General features: G+C 38.1%; 1 protein-coding gene across 1 annotated transcript; it reads right to left on the bottom strand.

Moving 5' to 3' along the window:
- fmr1.L (fragile X mental retardation 1 L homeolog) lies at positions 1 to 23,984 on the bottom strand. Its single transcript, NM_001085687.1, is given in 15 exon segments — positions 1 to 455; positions 1,791 to 1,873; positions 2,898 to 3,074; positions 4,402 to 4,597; positions 5,276 to 5,362; positions 6,733 to 6,842; positions 9,570 to 9,648; positions 10,258 to 10,428; positions 12,057 to 12,173; positions 13,746 to 13,839; positions 15,910 to 16,058; positions 16,545 to 16,616; positions 18,076 to 18,169; positions 19,833 to 19,885; positions 23,818 to 23,984. Coding segments are annotated over 15 exon segments (1,695 nt in total). The 5' UTR covers positions 23,869 to 23,984; the 3' UTR covers positions 1 to 293.

Raw genomic sequence — 23,984 nt, 5'->3', positions numbered from 1 at the left:
CATTTATTTTTTTTCTTTTCTTTTAAACAAAAAATACTTTTTTTAAGTTTTTAAGTCAAGTGCAATATGTACTTGAAAGCCTCAAAGTTTTGATATTGAATGCAAATATGTTTTCAAATGTCTGAATTCTGAAAACTGCTTACAGCCAACATTAACAAAATCAGGCTAACAGGAGCAATTCATGTAGGCCCTGCATTGTCTTGCCCATTTGTCTTTGGCCAAACAGGTTTCTCTATTGTGGAATGAGTGTATTTTGTTTGCACTATGTAGGGTTTATTTGCAACATAGAGGGTTTATGGTACGCCATTAACCACCACTTGTGGTCCATCCACTCCGTCAGTCTTCTCTTTCTTTTGAACGCGATCTTTGCCAGTGCGCAGTCGGCTGCCGTCAACAGATGCATTTTGCAGGGTTTTAGTATGTACACTCCTTTCATTATTGCAGTCAAGGCGGATCTGAAAACAAAATGCCAAATTGAGCATTAAAAATGGAAAACTGCGATCATGCATTGGATGGATCCCTCTCCTCCAATCAGGGGCTTTTGGATAAAGCTAGTGAACAGTGTACTTCCCCTAATAAAACTTACCTATGAAGCCAGAGAAAATGCGGCTAAATTCCACAAAAGTTTGTAGTCCCTGGTGGGAATCAGGGCTTGTGGCGGAGGCTGCCATTCAGTAAATACAAATGGTAACCCTGTTGTTACTATGGACTATAATGTATGTAATGTAACTTAATGCAAAAATGTTGGGACGATCAACAGACGCTCAAAAAATGAAACTTCGATTTTTTACGACTTTGTGTCTACGGCCAGCTTAACTGCTCTTCGTGTATGTAAATGCAATGCTTCACCAGTGACAATAACAATGCTGCTTGTGTTGCCGTTTTTACTATAAATAAATATTTTCAACGAAAGCAATCTCCCTTCTGTATAGAAACATTACAGAACACTCACCATACCTCGCTCAATAATTCAAAACAAAATGGGAAACCGACCCAGCCACTACTATAAGCCCAGACACGTGGGATAAAATCACACAATTAATGCACACCTCCTCTCCATGTACAAAAATGCAGGAATTAAACTATAAATGATATACAACATGGTATAAATATCCCACCAAGCTAGCTAAAATCTACAGGACGGTCTCGCCTCTATGCTGGAGATGAAAAGTCAGCACAGGAACTTAACTACACATTTTTTGGAGCTGCCCCATTTTAAAGCCATATTGGGACACGGTACGTGACACTATTTAACAGGGATCGATGTTAAAGCTGATCCTCTTGCAGACCTGTTGCACGGCACACAACTCTCATGCTCAACATATATAAAAAAAAATCATTGACACCGGTTTTACTAGATGCTGCTAAAGCGCTAATTCAACTAAGATGGAAGCAAACAAATCCACCGTTAATTAAAGACTGGTTTAACAAGGTGTTGGAAGTCTATAGACTTGTGCAGATGAGGCCTACAATAGAGAAGGAAACAGGAAATTTTATCAAAAAATGGTTTTATTGCACCCAGTATATGGGTTCGACCACTACCTGCAGCTCAGCCAAACCTGAAATCAGAAATAGCAATGGTGAACATCCCAGGATGTGATCCTCAGTAAGTCATAATTGTGCTACATCGAACATCATAACCTCATTTATCAGCTTTCTCATCCAGACCTCGGCGGTCCTATCGCAGGTAAAAGACGCCTGGGTAAAGGTCGAATGTCGACCTGAACATGAAGAACACAAAGCTGCTTTTTATGTGCTATATTAAAGCAATGTAAAACAGATGTAGTAACCTGTAATGAGCCATCTGATGTCCTTGCTTTTGTCTCTCTTGAATTACGTTGTCTGTTGTCTGGTCGTGGTTGGTCATCATTTCCTGCAAAACATTTAGAGTGAATTAAAAAAAGAAGAAAAAAAAATCTGAAACGGGGGCTGTGAGCTACCGGTTATCCTTATTATTATTATACGTGAAGAGAACTATGCCAATGACTGGTAAGTTAACAGTATACAACTGAAAAGAATGTTGTGGTATTCATAATGTACAAAATAAATATTGCTGCTGCTTTGCAATGCTGGAGTTCATAGTCCAAGGAGTTTGTATATGTGGGTATTGTTCAGGTACTACACTTTACTTTAATAATCCAGATAAATGACAAATTTGACAGTAGTGTGTGTTGTGTGTCAATACATTATAAGTTCCATATGAATGATGAATAACCCCTAAAAGGAACAAAATACAAGGAGAATAAATAATCTGCAGTAAATCTTATGTTTGTGAGATGTTTTGCTTTTTTATTTTCATGCATCGTTCAGCTTTTCTGAGATTTGGGGAGCTATTAAAAAGTCCCATGCACTAAATTGGTTTGGTCAAATGGATAAAGTTGTCCTAAATGAAGATACAGTCAACAGATCCATCTCCTTAATCCTTACCTCCATTAACTAACGAGTATGAATTGTATTTGCCAGGAAACCCCCTGCACAGTAAAATGGTTTTCTTGGGGTTTAATAAAAGAGACTGTAACAATGCACCAACCCATTAGGTACTATAGGGTTGCTCAAAATATCGTCATCTACACAGTTTCTTTAAGTGGAATAACAGTATTGTTATATAGGTTTAACTAGTTTAACTAGTGATATCCCCCATAAAGTCAGACCATGCCAAAATTTGGCTACAGATTCTGTTAAAAGAATCACAGCACAATAGAAGGGCTACCAAAGGCATAAGATAAGATTGTGGATAGCCAGATTGGGAAACAACGGAACCAAAAGAAAGAATGAGACTAAGTATCACTCGATCCATTGTAGTGTAACACACATCAAATCTGATAGCTATCATTCACTGAACCTGGTATGTTACCATATCTATGCACCATTATATTTCTTAAATTAAAAAAAATTACCTTTAAATCCTCCACGCCCTCTCATGCCTTGCCCTCGTGTTCCCCCTCGTCTGCGTCCATCCCCTCTTCGGTGATAATTATCTCTGTCATCCTCAGCTGGAGCCAATGACCAATCACTAAGTTCATCTCGGTGGTCTGATTCCGTCTCAGAGGCATTTGAAGCTTCGGAATTTGTACCTTTTCCAAGAATGGTGAATTACAACATATTTATAGGGGTTTCATTATCAAAAAAGCTTTTTACATATTGTGTTTTTGTAAAGGGTGAACGCTTTATTTTGTACAGTTGACTTCAAGGGGTTTATGAATCCAAAAAACTAGAAAAAATTTAGTTTTTAACTATAAAATTTTTAGTGAAAAAAAAAAAAAACCTTTACATTTTCCACCCCGAGGATGGAAAAAGACGGAATCGGAAAATCCTCCATCTCAGAGCTGCCAAGGTTGTATACAAGTCAATGGGAAACGTCCTATTTGGAAGTTTCTGTGGCCTGCACTAGAAAAAGCCCGAATGATTTAGGAAAAAAAAAAAAGTTTTTACCCGATCCGAAAAAATTGTGCTTTTTTCATAATAAAAATAAGGTCTAATTGTGGATTCTAGTTTGGTGAGACTTTTTTAATTTAAATACTCCGGAAAATTTGGATTTTGATAAATAAGAGAAGGCACAAGAGCATCTTGGCCTGTAGTACTGGGTGTCCAATCACAGACATCAAGATGGTGGCTGCGGACCCTGCTACAGTAAAATATATTTTACTTTATTTATGGCGTGTATCATAATCAGATAATGTTCTGCACCCCAATGTACATTCATACAAGTAGAAAAATACAGTATACACAATCTTACATATTTCTCTTTTGTATTGCCTAGAACTTTTTCATAATGCAGCAAAGCACTATTACACTGTTTTTCATTTGCCTTTAAAGGAAAACTTTACCTCCAAAATGAATACATAAGCAACAGATTTTAGTTTAGTTTTTGGTTTTTATCAAATTAAGTGGCATATTAAAGAATCTTAACAAACTGGAATATATATTTAAGTAAATATTGCCCTTTTAGATCTCTTGCCTTAAACCCCCATTTTGTGATGGTCTGTGTGCTGCCTCAGAGATCACCTGACCAGAAATACTTCAACTCTAACTGAAACAGAAAGAATGTTGGAGCAAAAGACAGAATTGTGTACGTTAATTGGCTCATGTGACCTAACATGTATGGTGTGTTTGTGTGCACCATGAATCCTACGATCCCAGGGGGCGGCCCAAAATGGCAGTTTTCTATTTATGATTACCCATTGGCACATACTACTTAAAAAGCATATTCTGAAAATGGTTTATTTACATGAAGCAGGGTTTTACAGATGCGCTGTTTTATGCAATATCTTTTTATAGAGACCTACATTGTTCGGGGGTATAGTTTTCCTTTAAATGCAAGTTAATTAAAAAGCATTCTAGAGCACAGTGTGGAGAAAAATGAAATATAACAGAACAGCATTAAACAGTGCATATTCTTACCAGAGGCATAACCTGTGCCCCTTCTACTGCGGCCTCGATTACTATAAGGTCGGCTTCCTCTCACAGTGCCACTACAGTCTTCACTCAAATATCCCTTCTCCTTATCAGGCCGATTCGGCGGAGGTCTTGAGCTCGCTCCAATCTGTCGAAGTTGCTCATCAATTTGTAACCTTTCCAAGCGCAGTTGGTCCACTTCCTGATGAATACAATACATTTCTTTTTCATGGGAATCAGAAATGTAGCAACATGCCTTCTACACTGCAATGTGCTGGGTATTAAAATGTAACTTATGCAGAACAAGAAAGATACTGGCCATTTATATAGCTGTCCCTATACTGCTAGATTTTCACCAAATATCACAAACCAGAGCCTCTGTTTTAGACTAAAATAGTTGCAGCCATTAACTATGATCAGTGTGGCGCAGTAAAAACTAGAGATGCACCGAATCCAGGATTCAGACAAGATTTTGCCTTTTTCAGCAGGATTCAGCTCAATCCAAGTGCCTGGCCAAACCGAAAAGTCAAGAGACTTTTCATTACAAAAAATGGAAGCAAAAAAATGTTTAACCAAGCGATTTGTGTGTGTTCTCTTTCCTCCTGTCCCCCCTAATTTACATATGCAAATTAGTGTTTGGATTCGGTTCGGTATTCAGACAAATCTTTCCCAAAGGATTTGGGAGAATCCTAAAAGGTTGGATTTGGATTGCTTACTAAACCAAAAGGAAAAATTCAAATATCTTTATTTTATAGCAATCAAAATGGATACACAACTATTTACCAAACTTACTGAATAAATGGGCCACTCATTACACACATAGTCATTCTCATAGGACTAAAACACGTCATCTATATGGATAATAATTCAGAAGTCTTACCTTTAAGTAGTTAAGGTGGTAATCCAAAAGAACAGTTGCATTGGTGATGCTGTCCTTTGTTCCCACAAATACAAAAGGAACTATCCCCTAGAGAAAGGTAAATGAGTTTCGATAACATTTTAAAGGATTGAAACAGAGGGCATAAAGGTTTAACAGCATAAATATCAACTGGATGCATTTCAACAAAGAACAAGGATAAGGCACCAAGTGGAAAGTAAGAGGTAGCACTGTGAATCGGTGATTAGGAGCATGTATGTTCTCCTGATGCTTGTGGGGGTTTCCTCCAGTTTCCAACCACACAACAAAAACAAGAAGGTTTAAGGGAGAGTTCCCCTTTAAATAAACTTAATTATAATGAAGATTCAAAGCTAATTTACTGACTTTACAATTGACTTTTCAGTTTTTTGCTCAGCAGCTGGAATTTTAACAGCTATTTGGTTGCTAGGGTCCAGTTTACCCTAGCAACCAGACAGAGGATTTAAAGAGAGACTATAATATGAAAAGGCCTGGGTCGGAGGATGTACAGGCCAATGGAAGTAAAGTGCAACCCACAGAAAACATATTGGCTCCCTCTGCTCTCTGTCTCCTACTAGAGATGTAGGTACAGCTGGGCTGGGGTTACTTTGTGGGGGGGGGGGATAGTAACAAATATATATTGGATAGTAACCATAGGATCTATTTCTGAGAGGTTAAGATTTGCAATTAACTTTCTATTTTTAGCAGTTAGCTTTCTATTTTACTTTGCTTTAGTTTCCTCTTCAACTGATCTGTGCTTAACCCACTGCAGGGTTTTTCAAGAAAGAAAGCCAAACCCTTTAGCATCAGTGTGTGAGTAGGAGCAATTATAGTGGGACCATGCACTGTATCCATAAGTACACAGTGATTCAGAAAGATAACCACTCTTAGTGTCCACTCTTAGTGTCTGGCCACACGGGCAGATTCGGGGAGATTAGTCGCCAGGCAACAAATCTCCTCTTCTTCGCGGCGACTAATCTCCCCGATCCGAATCTGCCCGTGTGGCCAGACCCTTATGGTACTAAAAAGTCAAGTAGGTAAATGTTCTGTAAAACATTTTGGCATAGGTCATTCTGTACAGTGAGCCTTAATTTTCCATATATTATATATATATGTGTTCATATTCACTCACCGACGTTTGCTCTAACAGGGTAACCTCATCCAAAGACTCTCGTCAAAAGTGCTTCCAGTGGCTAAATTATCAGGAAAATGGGGGAATACTAGTATGGTTTTAACAAGAAATAACTTTTAAAAGAAGCATCTCTCAAAGATGGCATTACCCTTGTTCTACTCATGAAGAGGTCATACAAATGATCATTCTCTAAAACCACAATGGATGGTAAATGGACTCTAAGTCACTAGGGATATAATCTGTTGTACACTGCTGGGAGTGCCATCACATTAAAAGTTACATTACAGTAAAGAAATGTACTTAATTATACCTCTTCCTGGGAAATGTTCTTATCGTTTTCTGCTTCAATTCGGACTCGGACAACGCCAGATTTATCCACAATTTCTTGAATGAGCTTTCCATTTTTCCCAATGACTTTGCCTAAGGACATGAACAAAACACATGCTCAGAAGTTTTATTATTGTATAAAGTAATAGGTTATATTGGTACAGAAAATTCGTTTTTAAATACTTTCAGGGATGGTGTTATGAGGGCTTAACGGATATGTTGCAAACTAGTACTAACACCTTGGGAGACCTTTGTCAGTGACAATGGTAACCCCTCCTTTAAGGAGATTATTTATTAAAGGTCGAGTTGTGTTTACTTGAAAAATTCTATTTTTTTCCAAATCTGAAAATACTTGACAGCTAAAACCTGTTGAATTCATGTAAAAGTCAATGGCAGTGGTCCCTTTAACCATTTGAAGATGTTTTTTGCCTTCATGATTTTAGGGTGTGTTTGATGCTGGTTTTCGCTCGAAACTCAATAAATTTAAGGTATTCGAGGATTTTAAGCCTATAAACTCGATAAATTTAAGGTCTTCAAGTTTTTTTACATTTGGATTTATACACAAATAAACAAACATTTCAGTTTGTTTAAACTGTGAGTTTATTCGAGTTGGTATAAAACTCACAAACGCAACCTTTAACAAATAACCCCCAAGGGGGTTATTTATCAAAGTCCGAATTTATGTCAATATTTTCTGCTACAAACTCCGATCAAATCCGCTCTGGTTTTTTTACGGTTTGTTACATTTTCCCGAAAATTAGTTTTTGGGGAAAAAAAAATAATCAGATTTTCACAGTTTTTTTTTGATTTTTCATTAGATTTTCACTTTTTTTTTTTCCAGATTTTTCACCCAAAAACTCAGATTTTAGCCCGAAACCCATCGCACATCAAAAAATCATTGGGACTTCTCCTATTGACTAATATGCAACCTCGACAGATGCAGATTTTCTGATTCTGACTTTTCCATCCTCCGGGTTTAATAAATTCCGAAAAAATCTTGATTTTTCAAAAGTCACACATTTTTCGTGATTTTTGCATTTGGAGTTTAGTAAATAACCCCCCCCAGGTGTCTGCCTCACATTATGACCGTGTACATGTTCACACATTTTGAAGACCTTTCCTCTTTTGTAGGCAAGCATTTTTGTAATATCATGTTGTGAACTGTGAACTGATCCGTACAGAGCTGAAACAGATTATAGGAACTTGTGTATAGGAACTTTTCCATCATACTGGAACATTTAACTGTAAACAGTAAGATTGTGTATTGATCCTAGTTATGGATTCTGCTTCTCTCTGCATTCTATAGAGGGCTGTGCACATATTCTTTGGAAAGCAAAAGGAATTAAGCACTTCACACTGGAACAAGGTGAGGGACCAATAAAAGCTGACGACAAACTGAGTGGGCATCTTATTGGCCGTGCGGGGGCCATCCGATGGTCTTCCCCGATCGATCTCGAAAGGGCAGGTTAAAAATCCCTTTGGATTGCGCCCGTGTTTGTGCGTCTATGCGGTCCCGTGATCCTACCACCTGTACTGTATCCATTATGGGCCCACGATCAGATCAGCCCGATATCGCCACTTCAAAGTGCGCATATCGGGGGGGGGGGGGTATGGGCACCTTAAGGAGGGTGGTTAAAGGCCCCTGCAATCAAAGATAGACTAGAATAGTTTCCTTTCAACATGTGGAATTAGGTATGCCTACATTTATATCTATTTCTATACCGGTAAGTTCATATAGTGCTTTTTTTTTTTTTTAACTGAAGCCCAACTGAATGAGCACAATTCAAATGAAAAAATTGGGGAATATTTCCCCTTTAGGCAAGGATAATATTTGAGGTTGGAGTGCGTTTACATATACATTCAAATGTTGGTGCAATGACAAGGTAACACTAAGGGGATGTCATATAATAACAAGAACATTTACTTAAGGTCTACTAACCCACTGTAAATAATAAGATGTTGCTTTCCAAACTGCAAAACAATTAATGATACCTGCTAACAAAAATACATCTATGCAAAAACATAGGAGACAGTTCAGGGTCACCAGACTTGAGAAAACAAATGTGGCCATCCATGGGATTTTCACAGCACCCATCTGTCCAGGGGCTCCAGAGACTTACTTATGAGACATTATTGTATTCATATAATCTGAAATTTAAGTATGTGGTATTATTGATAATCTCCCCACTGACTGTTAAGAGAAGCATAATGTTTCTAGAACTTAAATATTAGCTTCCCCATTACAACAGAAGGAGCCTCTAGCTATGGACTTCTGTGTTAGACATACGAATATATTTTAAAGGAGAAGGAAAGGCTAAAATGAAGTAAGCTTTATCTGAAAGGTCTATATAGATACACTAGTAAACCCTCAGAGTAATGCTACTCCGAGTCCTCTGTCAAAAGAAACAAAACATTTATTTCCTTCTATTATGTACACACGGGCTTCTGTATCAGACTTCCTGTTTCCAGCATAAACCTCCAGGGCTAGGGCTTGAGCATACTCAGTTACTACTCTTTCTTTCTCTACCCCTACCTGCTGTAGCCCAGAGCTATGTGTGAGCAGGGAAGAGACTCAGGCAGGAAGTGGTAACAACAAGCTAATATGGCAGCTTCTAGAGCGGTTTACTCAGGTAAAATAGTCTGCAGAATAAATATATAGTGTTAAAGCTTGCACCGTTGTGTCTAATCTATTGGCAATAAACTTCTTTGGTAGCTTTCCTCCTTTAAAGTAAAAAAATCCCTAGTGGGAAAAATTAAAACAGTGGGAGAGCATATATAGGAAACTATTATCATGAATAAGAACAGAGTAAACTTACTAACCTACTAAGTTTCGTGGAACTTGTATAACATCTTCTGCAAATTCCAGGTAGGTCCTGGCTTTCTTAACAGCTTCTTGGTCCTAAAATATTAAACATGGTTAACATCTGATCTTAAAGGGGACCGTCACCCAAAAAAATTATTCAAAATCCTACATTAGTCAAGCAAATGAATTTAACTTACACTATATAAATTATCTGAATCTTGTTTCCCTTAGTCTGGGAATTCATAATTATAGCAAGGAGGTAGGAGCCATTTTGTAGACACTGTTATTAAGGCAAGCCTTGTATCATCTCAGAATCTTGCTTATGCACCAGAATGGGGAACCCAATGTCCATCCCAGTGCCCTGGCTACACAATTAAACGGTGAAGAGAACGGGGAAATGTGTTGAGAGCAGGGACATCTACAAAGTACTGAGTTGAAAATAGTTGTCTGCCTCCCCTCAATGCCAAAGGCATAGAGGAGGGGCAGACTATATTTGATTGACAACTGAGATTTTTAAATGAGTTTACCACAGCTATGAACTCTTTAATAAAAAATAGAAATTGAATTTCATGTTTAAATTTGAAAAGGACTTTTATTATACAGATTTTTGTGTCTGGGTGAGAGGTCCACTTTAACATATTAACCACTATTATTACCATAATCATTAATTTGGTGGAACAGTTATTAGAATTGCAGTTTTCTTACCTCTCCATAAATATGAAAAGTGCACGTGTCTTCATCAAGATCAATTGCAGTCACCCCAGGAACCTTCCTAGCCTGTTGTATGTTGGCACCATGAGTACCAATGGCAAGCCCCATCAGATCTTCTCGTACAATGAACTGCTCGTGAAATCTGGAGGCCAACTGCCTAGAGCTCTGCAAACAATTTAATAAAATAGTTTTAAAAAATGTCTCCTTATTGGAAGTAATCGACTACTATGGTGGTAGAGGGTGCACTGTGTGAATATTTCTAATATTTGTGAGTAAATACAGATCAAGCACATCAGGTCAGATTACTTATTTCCCAATAGTTAAAGGGGACATCAACACTCACTAACATGGCTTGTTGAAAGGGGGTACCCTGCTGCTTTAAACCATGAGCTCAGTGAATAGGGCCTGTGCTGAACATACATTTTGCCAATCGCCAGTTTAATCATGAAAAATGAATGGGTTGTCTCATTTCTGGAGCTAAACAGGGAAACTGAAGTTACTCTTTCTGCCTCACAAGGACCAAACAAAATTAAATTAACAGTATACAGATAACCCCCCTGCATAATGGAGGACAGATAAGCAGAAATCTAATTTTCTGCCTTGCAAGGACTAATCATAGATAAACTTCAATCTCTCTGTTTGCCCTTTTTAGTAATAGCATAAATATCAGATTTTTCATTATTGAAAAAAATAGATAAAAAGTATGCTCAGCACAAGCCCTATTCATTGAACTCATACTGAAAAAGGAGGTATACGGTCACTTTTATTTCCTTAAATAACAAATATTAATTCAATTAATAAAAATTATTATGACAACTTTTCCCATGTAAATGAATGTTGTACTATGGTTTTAAGCAAGTTTACATAGCTCAAAAAGACCCATCGTACTTTTGGACTATGGGACCTTTAAAAGGGTAGTTCACCTTTACATTCACCAATATGTTATAGAATAGCCAATTCTCAGCAACTTTTCAATTGGTCTTCATTATTTATATATCTAAAAACAAATGCTCTGTAAGGCTAAACATTTATTTTTATTGCTAAGTTTTATTACTCATCTTTCAAATGAGGCCTCTCCTATTCATATTCCAGTCTCTTATTCAAATCAATGCATGGTTGCTAGGGTCATTTGGACCCTAGAAGCCAAATTGCATACTGGAGAGCTGCTGAATAAAAAGCTAATTAACTCAGAAATTAAAACATGGAAACCAATTGCAATTTGTCTCACAATATCACTCTCTACAATCTACATCATACTAAAAGTTAACTCAAAGGTGAACAACCCCTTTAAGGCACAGGTATGCATTAGAGAGTCAGCCACACAGATGTCCATTTCATTTACATCCCTTCTAAACAGCTATGTGAACAGAAACAGGGATCCTCTAGGAATTAATTTCATGACTGTGGTGTAAAGCATGTCCATCTCCCGCTCTGCATCAGCACATATGCTTAGCACTTAAGTTGCAAGTTGGCAACATGATTGTAACTGGATGTAATAAAAATGATACATTAAAAGAAAAAAAAAATCAAATTGTAAACGGAGAATGCAAATGCCTGTAAGTTAAAAGACAGCTATAGCTATATTCACAAGTCAAAAGGAAGGGACATCATCACTGGCCTCAGGAGTGGCAAAGTACATTTGGCAATACCCTTAAAATCAATACAAACATACAGAGAAAAACATGTCTGTGCATACATTTTATGCAAGAAAAAAAAATAAATACAAGTTAACTGACACTTAGAAAGGTTCTATAGGTCTTTAAACGAATGCATGTCAATCAAAATCATCTTACCTCAAGCTGTTTGCTGGCTTCTTCATTTCTCAACATAAGCGACAGTTTGGTACGAAGGCTTCGGAAATGCATGTCACTCAGCATGCTTGCCCTTTTTATACTCACTTCATTAACAGACTGCAGCATGGAAAAGAAAGTTCTAGGTCAGAAATGGTTCTAGATGTATTTTCAAGGCAAATTCAAAATAAAACGGATTTCATGACAACACGTTTAACTTTTTAGATGTTCTTCATTCCACAACTATTCCTTGTTAGAAGACAGTTTTTTTTTTTAGACTTTAGGGGGTTATTTATCAAAGGTCAAATTTTAGACGTTTGGGAGGTTTCTATACCTCGAAAGAACTCACGACTTGAACGGTTTCTAATTTAAAGTGGACCTGTCACCCAGACACAAAAAGTTGTATAAGAAAATTCCTTTTCAAATTGAACATGAAATCCAATTATTTTTTTTTTATTAAAGCATTCATAGCTGTTGTAAGCTCATTTAAAAATCTCAGCTGTCAATCAAATATAGTCTGCCCCTCCTCTGTGTTTTAGGCATAGAGGCGGGGCATACAATTACTTTCACTTTCCATTCAGCACTTCCTAGATGATCTCCCAACATTCCCTCGTTCTGTTTACTGTTTATTTGTGTAGCCAGGGCATGGGGATGGACATCAGGTCCCCCATTCTGGTGCATCAACAAGATTCTGAGATGATACAAGGCTTGTCTTAATAACAGTGTCCACAAAATGGCTCCTGTCTGCTTGCTATAATTATGACTTCCCAGACTACAGGAAACAAGATTCAAATAATTTATATAGTGTAATTAAAGTTAATTTTGCTTGACCAATATGATAAAATAGGATTTTGAATATTTTTTTTTTGGGTGACGGGTCCCCTTTAAGAAAAAAAAAAACTCATATGGAAATAACTTGAAGCAGTGAATTCGGGGTTAACAATCCGAAAACTCGAATTAATCGAGTTTGCCGCTGAAAAAACTTGAACCGCTCGAATAAATCGTGTTTCAAGCGAAACCCACTGTAAAAAAAACCTAGAACATCACGAAGGCTACAAATATCTTCAAATGGTTCAATGGACATCTGCCATTGACTTCTACATGATAAATCTCTATATATTTTTTTAACCGGAAAATTTGGGCTTTGACCAAAAAATACAGTTGAAAACTCTAAATTTTGTGGTAAAATACAACTCAACCTTTGATAAAAAAACCCCTTAGGGTTCAAGCTCCTCTTTGTGGTAAAACAAAATACCCAGCTCCAAACACAAAGCATTTTCAAGTTATCCCCGCTGAGAACCGTCCCCACCCACTCATTTGAGACCATATTAAGGAGCCAGTACTGGATATAAACAATACAAATTGGGGGGCACATTTAAAATATTCATGTATTAGTTATACATGCCCACTCACTTTTTTGTCTACTAAACAGTTATTGAATCTTATTTTGCTCAACCTCAGCCATGGTTATATGTTTATTATTATTTTTATTATTATTTTTGAGACCTCACTAAACAAATGGATCTTTCCATGTATGATCAGTTTAGGGTTAGGGTTCCAGAATGGAATGTTTACAACCTATAGAGGAGGGCTTTTATACAAGTTACGATGGGTTATTTTATTTTGCAATTTTTTTCACCATTGGTAGAGCTTTATAAGGTTTACTGAATTAGGGGGAAAAAAAAAGTTTACCAGAATGACAAGCTGGTAGTTTTCGGAATCATACGATACTGAAAATGCACCGACAGCCTTTTTAAAATCTTTATGTGCGGAATCTTTTGCACACCTAAAATCACAGAGAGACAAATATGCACCATTATATTTGCACAAAAAAAGAAAATGGGTTTTAAAGGGGTGGTTCACCTTTAAGTTAACTTTTAGTATAATATAATTGTAAGCAACTTTTCAATTATCTTCATAATTGTTTATATTTTTTGAATGATTTGCCTTCTTCTTATGACTCTTTCCAGCTTTCAAATTGGGGTGGCTGGCTGCAACAAATGCTCTGTAAGGATATACAGTACATTTATTGTTATTGCTTCTTTTAATTGCTTATCTTTCTATTCAGGTCTCTCATATTGCAGTCTCATATTCAAATCAATGCATGATTGCTACGGTAATTTTGGCCCTAGCAACCAGATAGCTGAAAATGCAAACTGGAGAGCTGCTGAATAAAATGCTAAAGAAATAAAAAAAATCACAAATAATAAAAAATGAAAACCAATTGAAAATTGTCTCAGAATATCACCATCTACACCATACTAAGAGTTAGTTTAAAGGTGAGCCACCACTTTAGGACAATCTATTCCCTTAAAGGAACAGTAATGAAAATGAAAGTGTTTTATAGTAATGAAAATATCATGCAGTGTTGCCCTGCACTGGTAAAACTGATGTGTTTGCTTCAGAAAAGCTACTATAGTTCATATAAACAAGCTGCTGTGTAGCAATGGCATAAATTGAAAAAAGGATAAATGGCACAGGTTACATAGTGGATAACTGATAACACCATCATGTTCTACAGAGCTTATCTGCTGTGTAACCTGAGCCTTTTCTCCTTTGAATGGCTGTCCGCATTGCTAGCAGCTTATTTATATAAACAATTAGGGATGCACCGAATCCACCATTTTGGATTCGGCCGAATACGGAACTGAATCCTAATTTACATATGCAAATTAGGGATGGGAAGGGAAAAACATTATTTACTTCCTTGTTTTGTGACAAAAAGTCACGCAATTACCCTCCCCACCCCTAATTTGCATATGCAAATTAGGATTCGGTTCAGCTAGGCAGAAGGATTCCGCCGAATCCTGCTGAAAATGGCCGAATCCTGAATTCGGTGCATCCCTATAAATCAAAACTCAAAGCTGTTTGTCATCCGTATACAAGGTTAATGCTTGAGAGAACCCCCTAAGAAACCAGACAGCCCATTATAGCAAGTTTATGTGATGATGCTGCTGGGTAATTGAGCTTATGTCTGTGATTCACTAGGAGCTCACTGTGGCCTGATGGCTGAACCATGCATAACAGTGTGTTTACTCATTATCCATTACTCATTAGTTTTATGCTTAGTAATTAAAACTAGTTATTGTCACGTGATCAGGCCCTTGGTTGGTAAATGGAAAAACATCCGAGGGAATATAAAAGTTATACATACATTTCTGGATTACATGGATTTAGTCTGATTTGAGATTTTAGGTAAACACTGGGTATGACTCTGCACATGGTCTCCAGTCTGCCAGTTACCTAAAAAGCTGCCTCATACTGTACAAAGCAATCAGGTGAAATAGTGAAAAGTCACCTTTTAGCTACTGTATATTGCCCCACACAAAACCTGGCATTTCAGAGACATATTCCAAATAAATCCTGATCAATCTCCATTTTTTTTTTAGTCTAATGTTTTTGATCCCAAACAATGATGCTGGTCAGATGTACTTCCTACTAACATTTGTGATCTTTTAAATGGTCAGAACAGAAAAAGTTCTTATGCTTTTTCCTCACTTTCCTGTTCTGATCTCATATCTTTTCCCTTGTTTCATGAACTTCCTACACTACCCATTTTTTCTTCTGCTCTTCCCCCTTTCATTCCAATCTCATCTTCTGCAACTATTTTTTTCTCCCATTACCATTTAAATAATGGTCTCTATTGCTCTGCTCTTCCTTTTTATTTATCTTTACTCTTCCGGATATTCAGCTTGGCTAACTTCCTTCAGAATCAATAAGGCTGCGCCCAAGTGTCTCAGAACACAATATTTTTATCAGAGTTCACCTGTGTTTGGACTGTAGGAGGAAACCTATGAAATGTAAATTATTCTACCCGCCATCATGGAACAGTGCCAGCATTACAAATACTACTTACATTTGCCTTAAATCTTCTGGAACGTCCAGTTTAACCTTATGAAATGAGCTTTTTGTTGCTGGCTTGTTGGGATTAACAGATCGCAGCCGTTCTATAGTGACTATCTCATTGTAAGTTGCATCACAAGCTGCATATTCTATAACGTAAAACTAAAGAACAGGATACAGTGAAAAGGGAGTAGGTAAGAAAAAGCATAATTCACATACATTTTCACATAATTCACAACAAAAAAAATGTATCCAGGGTTCAATTTAGAGATTGCCAGAATGAACACTTATGAACTTGAACATATAAAAAATGGCAATGCAGATAGGAAAACAAGTATGGGATGTGGGAGTAGAATGGGAGTTGTAGCAAAAAACGAAACCCTTAAACTCCATTATGGCTGAAGCACTAGTATCTGTCAACCTTTACACACTTGTGGCTTGAACTAGGTGCAAGGGAGTTAAAATCAGGGAAAGGAAGTAACCCCATGACAAGGTTGTTGGTGTAAAAAAATAAATAATACAGAAACAGAGGGAAAAGGAATCGCCCATTAGGTAATAATGGCAGGGTACAAGGATTACATAACATTACATTATAACATACCGTACTCACAAAGGAGAAGCAAAGAAAATAAGCAGACTTATTCCTACCTCACCCTTTATCATTCTAACTTTAGCAAGCCACCAGCAGCATGGCTCTTTTTCATTCGCTCTGGAATACACCTGAAAGACCATAATACAAAATGAGAAACCTATTACATATTATTGTAATTACCCACCCCATGCATATAAATGTATGGTACAAAAGGTATCTGTCAACTACAGAAATCCAAATCACAATATACAGTAGAATACCCATTTTACATTTTTCAGGGGACCGGAAAAAATGGTGCAAAATCAGGGAAATGTATTATGCATGATATATAAGTGGGACCACAAAACAACTATGTAATGAGGGGAAAGCTTAAAATCAGGGGTTGTAAAAATGAGGTTCCACTATATATGTCTCCTCAGAAGACAATACAGAACTTGCGGAGCATTTCGGCAGCTGAATCATAAAATCTTAATTTATTGAATATAGTTAAAAACATATATTTTAGCTGGGGGTACATGTCACAGCTAAGATATATATGTTTTTAACTATATTCAATAAATGAAGATTTTATGATTCAGCTGCCGAAATGCTCCGTAAGTTCTGTATTGTCTTCATATGATATTGGCCTGGACCGGGGGCATGCTGCGTGTAAGCACACAGGTTTGCTGAATCACACGTGCAGGTGAAAGAGGGGGAGTGCTCCCATTTGTCTTCTTATATATGTCTCTGACCCACCCCTGCACCACCAGACTGGGAAAACAGTTATAATGTCTGTAAACTTAACAAATATAAATCTATATTGAATAAAACATTGTGCTAACGTGGCAAATTCCACCCAAAAACAAAGGCTTAATGAATAGTAGGGATGCACCGAATCCACTATTTAGGATTCAGCCGAACCCCGGAATCCCTCACAAAAGATTCGGCCGAATACTGAACGGAATCCTGGATTCGGTGCATCCCTAATGAATAGGGCTTTTGCTGGACACAAGTTTAACAATCTGCTTTTTAATTTTTTTTTTCAATTTCTTACACTGAAAAGCGCAGAACACGGAAAGTGAGAGTACTTTCAGTTTATCCCACCCCTTATTGGTTCTTCAATGCAATTGTGTGAGCCTGAAGGCAGGTCATCAAGCTAAGGGGCCCCTTCAGGCAGCTTATCTACCCATGGATGGATCTCTGATATTGATCAAGCAGGTTAAAAAAATCAAATTGGGGTGAGAACTGCATCTGCTCATTGATGTGGTCCTAGTCCTAATGGCCTGCATTTACCGTCGCTGTGATCTGATTGTTTGACTCATTAGCCCAATATCACCAACCTCTAGGGGGCATATCAGGGAAAGATCTGGATATTTCAGCTGCGCTCAGGTTACACCACTGATTATTAGCAAGAATAGACTACAGTTCTTGTTCCCTTTCCCCTCTGGCTGCCAATTTGGTATATTCTGCAGTGTCACTATTGACCCTCAAAAATTAAAGACCAGACAGAAAATGAGAGTTTACCATCTATCTTTATGTGGATGTTTGCTCTTATAATGAGAACATCTGAAATGAGAAGCTAAAGGTTTATGGAACACCACTACTTACCTCTACCTCATCACTTTCGTTTATATCCTTATTATACCCTGATGGAGGTGGAAATCTTACATCATGGAACGGAATTTGTCTCTCTTGCTGCCAGCTGCAAATACAAGCATTTATCTATCATACAGCTGTCTAAAGCAGTTCATCACAAATGCTACCAGCAAATACCTAGCAACTGACCTATTTTATATTTAGCCGATTACAGAAGTAAAACAACACCGATACAAAGCGAACAGGTTTAGAAGACATTTGTTTTCTAGCTTCTACCTCCTTATGGTGCTCCTCCAACTTGCAGTCTGGTCCCAAAGCTGCCCTTTCCCCAGAACCCACATCAGTGGCTGCTCCATTCCTTATTATTGAGCTATGGTTAGTAACAGGCTCGAGTGCAGTACAAACAGAATTTTGTGATACCAATCACCTTTTCAGCATCTGTCCAGCATGCCTTAGAAAACTATAAGAACAGCGCAACATGCAGGGAAGATTAACGAATCACATGCTTAGTTAGCATCATGGCAGGAACATCCTATCAAGATGGCAGCCTGGGTAAGGTCAATGCAAAATGCTTTTATCAGTGGGGAGTTAAAAAACGCATAATATATTACGTAAACTATGCATAGCGGTTGGTGTTGAAGCTTGACTTTCCCTTTAAAAAGCAGCTTTGTATACCTTTATCTTTGATGTGAAAAAAATCTCTCTATTGTCACTGAATCCAAATAAAAGTATAACACATGTATGGGATCCGTTATTCGGAAATCTGATATTGAGGAGGTTCAGAATTATGGGAAGTTCACATTCCATAGACTCCATTTTAGTCAAATAATTCAAATGTTTTTAAAAAAATTATTTCCTTTATCTCTGTAATAATAAAACAGTACCTTGTACTTGATCCCAACCAAGATATAATTAATCCTTATTTGACGTAAAACAATCCTATTGGGTCTAACGAACGCTTACATTTTTTAAAGTAAACTTATGGTTTGGGAGATCCAAATTACAGAAAATCCCCTTTGGAAAACCCCAGGTCCAGAGCATTCTGGAAAATGGTCACATACCTGTAGTAGAGACTGCAGCTTTTACTTAAAGGGGAACTATCACGAAATTTTAAATTTAATATAAGCTTCAGCATACTGAAAAAAGAAACTTTCTAAATACAATCATTTAAAAATGCTGTACTGTTTCTAAAATAATCAAGTTTATCTTCACTATTCCTCTTTCAGCATCTGTTTCTCCTCATTCTGTCTACATTCAGGAGTTGGGTGTCAGATGAATGATATCTTATAGGGTGGCTCCTTTTGCCTAGAAGATGTATTAGAGCTCACTCTATTAATATCACCAGACATCATGTCTCTCTACATGCAGGATTTGTACAAAAGGATACTTTTTTTCTTAGATTTTTTTTGTACTGGAATCCGAAATTTGGGTAAGCTCTAATACATCTGCTAGGAAATAAAGCCCTCTTCCCCTACAAAATATATAGGAGCATTCATCTGACACCCAACTCCTGCATGAAGACAGAATGAAGAGAAACAGAGAGAAAGATAGTGAATATAAACTTAATTTTTTCAGAAACAATGCAGAATATTTAATTGATTGTATTTAGAAAGTTTATTATTTCAGTATGAGGAAGTTTATATTAAATTTTCTTTTTCACAATTGTTCCCCTTTAACAGTGTAGCACTACCTCTTAACAACCTAAAATAATAGGAGGTGGATCAACATGACCACAAACTTGGATTTAGCGTGCAACTGCAGGTACTTACTTGTTTTCGAAAGTGACAGTTATAGAATCCTCATGTACATCTTTCATAAACGCCTATGAGAGAAGAAAAAAAGGTCATACATTACATCGAGCATGAATTTATATTGCATGAGTTATAACACAATTTTCTTTGCATATAGAACAGTAACAATCACTTTAGAATTGACTACTTGTCCTCTTGTTGTTTAGTTTTTTGGGGATTTTATTTTGTTCTGCAGCTTTCTATTATGGCATTTACACTACTGTTTGTTACTAAGCCCACTGACTGTATATTATTATGACTAGGTATGAACTGGAACCTACATTGTAAAAGCCATGTTTACTATCCACATTTGCAGTTTTAATTTAGAGGGGGGCAGATAGAAACTTACAAAAATCTACTGCAAAGTAGTTTAGGTTACTTCTATCAGTAAAATACTAAAAGGTAATCCAAGAGGGACTTCCTACTTAAGTTGAATGCATGTTGGTAACTAGGGTAGTAATTCTTACTATGTGAAGTAGTTGAGTAAGAAAGAACAATGCAGAAGGCATCGGCATCCGTTAAAGATGGAACACTAACACTTTCATACAGCTGGAAACAAGTTAGTAATATAGTTTAACAGCATCCTCTCACAACTAAATGTGGATTGTTGGAAGCTGATCCAACAGACTAAACTCAAGGAGACTGCTGGGATTCAATACAGGAGAATGTTGGTAGATCAATTTATGAAGTGAAGCATAGGCTACATACCGTATATTTTATCTATTTTAGCTAAACTCAAAGGATGGGCTTTCTCCTTAACAGCCCATTTCTCCTGTAATCCTTTGGGATGGATAGATCTAAATTCATCCCTCAACAGTTAGGGTGGCCATAGACATTACAAACATCTTTCCATGGAAGATCGTTTGTTTCAATAAACTTGTAGAGCTGAATTGTCAGATAAACAGGTAGAAACAATAGAATTCTGCCTTTATCAGTGATTCAACACTAACACAGTGGCTGACGTTCCAGTGCCTTCAAAGGCGCCTGATCAAAATTTACAACCAGCCCGATCTATGAGCCAAACAATATCCAAGTCTTCTGCCAATATCAGTGGGCTTGTCTCCTACCATACACACCGAATATCGTACGAAAATAAGTTTTTTACGATAATATCTGTGTGTGTATGGCCACCTTTATTCACACTGCCAATGGAGAGATGACAAAAGGTAGCTGAAATGTCAGCTAAAGCATCTTCTTGACTCAGTATTCCTGGGAGACGTGTGTTATTAGGAAGAAACAATCAGCTCAACATAACCCAGGGACTTAAGTTTGCACTTGGCTGCCAGACAGTTTGTTGGAAAAACAGATATCAGCGTAATATTGGGATCCAAATCCCTTACAAAACACTGATTTCTTTGTTTTAATACTTAAATGTGCATGCCTTGCCTTGAGAACATGTCAATGGCTTGTACACATAGGCTTTAAAAGTCTGTTTGTGACCTGCTTCAATAAAGATCTAAATTTAAACAAATGACGATATGTGATGTTATATCAATATGCCTGCATACAATCAGGTGGAGAAAAAGGCCACAGGAGACCTTAGGAAGTGCAATGGCACAGCCAACAGATCCTAGACGGCTATAATTGTCCATTTGTGTTAGACGTTGAATGGATTTCAATTTGGAGAGCTAATCATTGGGGAAAAAAAATCTATACAGCAATGTGAATGGTTGAAATCAACTTTGGCTCCTATTTGATGGGAGCATCTGCAGACAGATGAATGAGGTGGTAACATTTGTATGCTAAAGGTGAACAATATGTCTGCCAAGAACAGGGTTTATATAAGATCTAAAAGAAAACTGTGAAACTATACATACAGTATAAAACCCACATGCTGCATGGCTTATTACTCTCGATATGTAATGCACAGCAGCACAGAAACCACGGCAGCTTGCGTGCAGCATTAGGGAGGAACTCCGCAGACGATTTTGGAGCGATCTGACGCGCTGCGCAAAAATGCAGGCGTCAAATTGGATGTGACGGAAATAAGGTAAATGAATGCATCGTCGGATGGTGTTGCAGCGTTGATCTGATGCGTCACGACGTCAGATGCAGACGTAGCGCGCAGCGTCTGCATTCGACAGTGTCAACGATGCAACACCATCCGACAATGCATTCACTTACCTTATTTCTGCCACATCCGACGTGACGCCTGCGTTTTTGTGCAGCGCGACGGATCGCGTGGAAATCATCCATGGAGTTCCTCCCTTAAAGGTGTCTATTATAGGAAAATGGATCCCCCACTAGAAAACATTTGCACTAAACAGAGCATGTCTCTGCCAAGCAATTCAGCTGAGGAGATCTCCACATCAAACATACACATCTTGCCCATCTCCCTGTGCTAAGCCTACACAGCCAGAAAATATATTTTTCACGCAGCGGAACACAGCCAGATGCCTCTTTGGTAAATTTATAAAACCAAGCACATATGAACAAATTCAACAGCACCAAGTTCAGATGCTACAATAGTGAAAACTTTACCCAGTCCTACTTGACAAAGGAGTAACTAAGTGAAGCATTAAACGTCACCCATGGAACTGAGTTAAGTTTTCTATATTATGCATCTGAACTTGGGAGCGCTGCTGAATTTGTTTATTAACGGTGATTATCACCCTTAGGTAGAAGGTTGCAACCTGGGGTTACAAGAAGCAAAAATCTGCTGTGTAGCACTTTCATAATATTGAACTGTATAACAGCAAGCATCTCCCCTGCCAATATTGCTGTGTTATAGAACTGGGGAATCTCCCTTCCACATTCATAACAGTACACAGCCAGGACTTGTTCCTTGCAAGTTGCATAAGGAGTTTTGCCCCCTGCCCCCCCCAAAAAAAGATGCAGTGTTATTCACCAGTGCATCACCCCATCAACCTTGTAATGTTCTGTAGTTATTTAAATGACCATATGTCACCTTTAATAAAGGATATGTATGAAAAGAGAAGAAGCCTTTCTCCTGCAATATTTAAAGAAGATACTCTTATGATCTAAAAGGCTTGGCTACAGGGGCAGGTACCTCCATGAGAGGAAGATGACATTTTATTTTGAGGTTCCTACAAATACAAGGGTTCCATGGGAAATTATATAGTGAATAAAGTACCCCCTCTTGTAAAATATAAGGATGTTACAAGTTACCAAGGAGTTTCATGACCATATACAAACACGAGGCCGAAGGTCATGGAACTCCGAGGTAACTTCTAATATCCTCATAATCCTTCTAATATCTTATAAATGATATCCTTGCAAACGGTGAGTTCTGATGTCATCAGTTATAAACGGTGAGTAGTGATGTCATTTCTGTCACATGACTCACTGAAATGTGTATTATGTATTATAATAAATAAAGTACTCCCTGTTGCAAAACATGAGGAAGTTAGAAGTTACCTTGGAGTTCCGTGACCTGTATAAAAACATCTGGGTGAAACACCTTATAACAAACTTATAATATCCTTATAATTTACAAGAGGGGGTACTTTATTCTCTGTATACAGCACTTGACACTGAAGAGGCAGAGACTCCCTAAATATGGATTATTCTGCACCCAGATGGAGCTTTGCATGTTGTAGAGAGGAAAGCATGCTCTGCCAGGCTCGCAGCAGAATAGATCTGTCCAACAGGCTTCTCCCTGGCCAGACCTCAGCACTGGTACAGGCGGGGATCTCCCTCCGCACGATCAGTTGCTGTAAAGAGTGCGGCCAAGTTTGCAGCGAGTCTCCCGCCGAGGAGTAGAGAAGCCCAAGCAGGCATAGTGGTGAGGGGAGGCTGGGGCGGAAGCTGGTGCTGATGCTGTTAGACTGAGGGGACAGACCTATGAATGGATGGAGGGGGGAGTTTGCAAGTCATTATCGTGATGCACAGGCCTAGACACATCCCGCTCCGGCCTTGGCCTGGCGCTAGCAGACACCTTAGCCTTCCAGGAGGATTATTACAGGTCAAAAAGGCGGAGTTTCCGGAAAGCAGCCGGCCTCACCTTGTAGAAGGCTCCATTGGAGCCCCGCACCTCCACGGCCAGCTCCTCCATGTTGGGTCCGCACGATGCTGCCTTGGTTACGGGCGGCAGATAAGGCGGGTCTCCCGGCCCCCACCCAGGCCTCGTTTCTGACAGTGCCCCAAAGCCACCATTAGGCCCGTCGCCCG

This window comes from Xenopus laevis, chromosome 8L (genome assembly GCF_017654675.1).
Source record: "Xenopus laevis strain J_2021 chromosome 8L, Xenopus_laevis_v10.1, whole genome shotgun sequence".
NCBI lineage: Eukaryota > Metazoa > Chordata > Amphibia > Anura > Pipidae > Xenopus > Xenopus laevis.
This window is presented reverse-complemented; position numbering and strand designations above follow the sequence as displayed.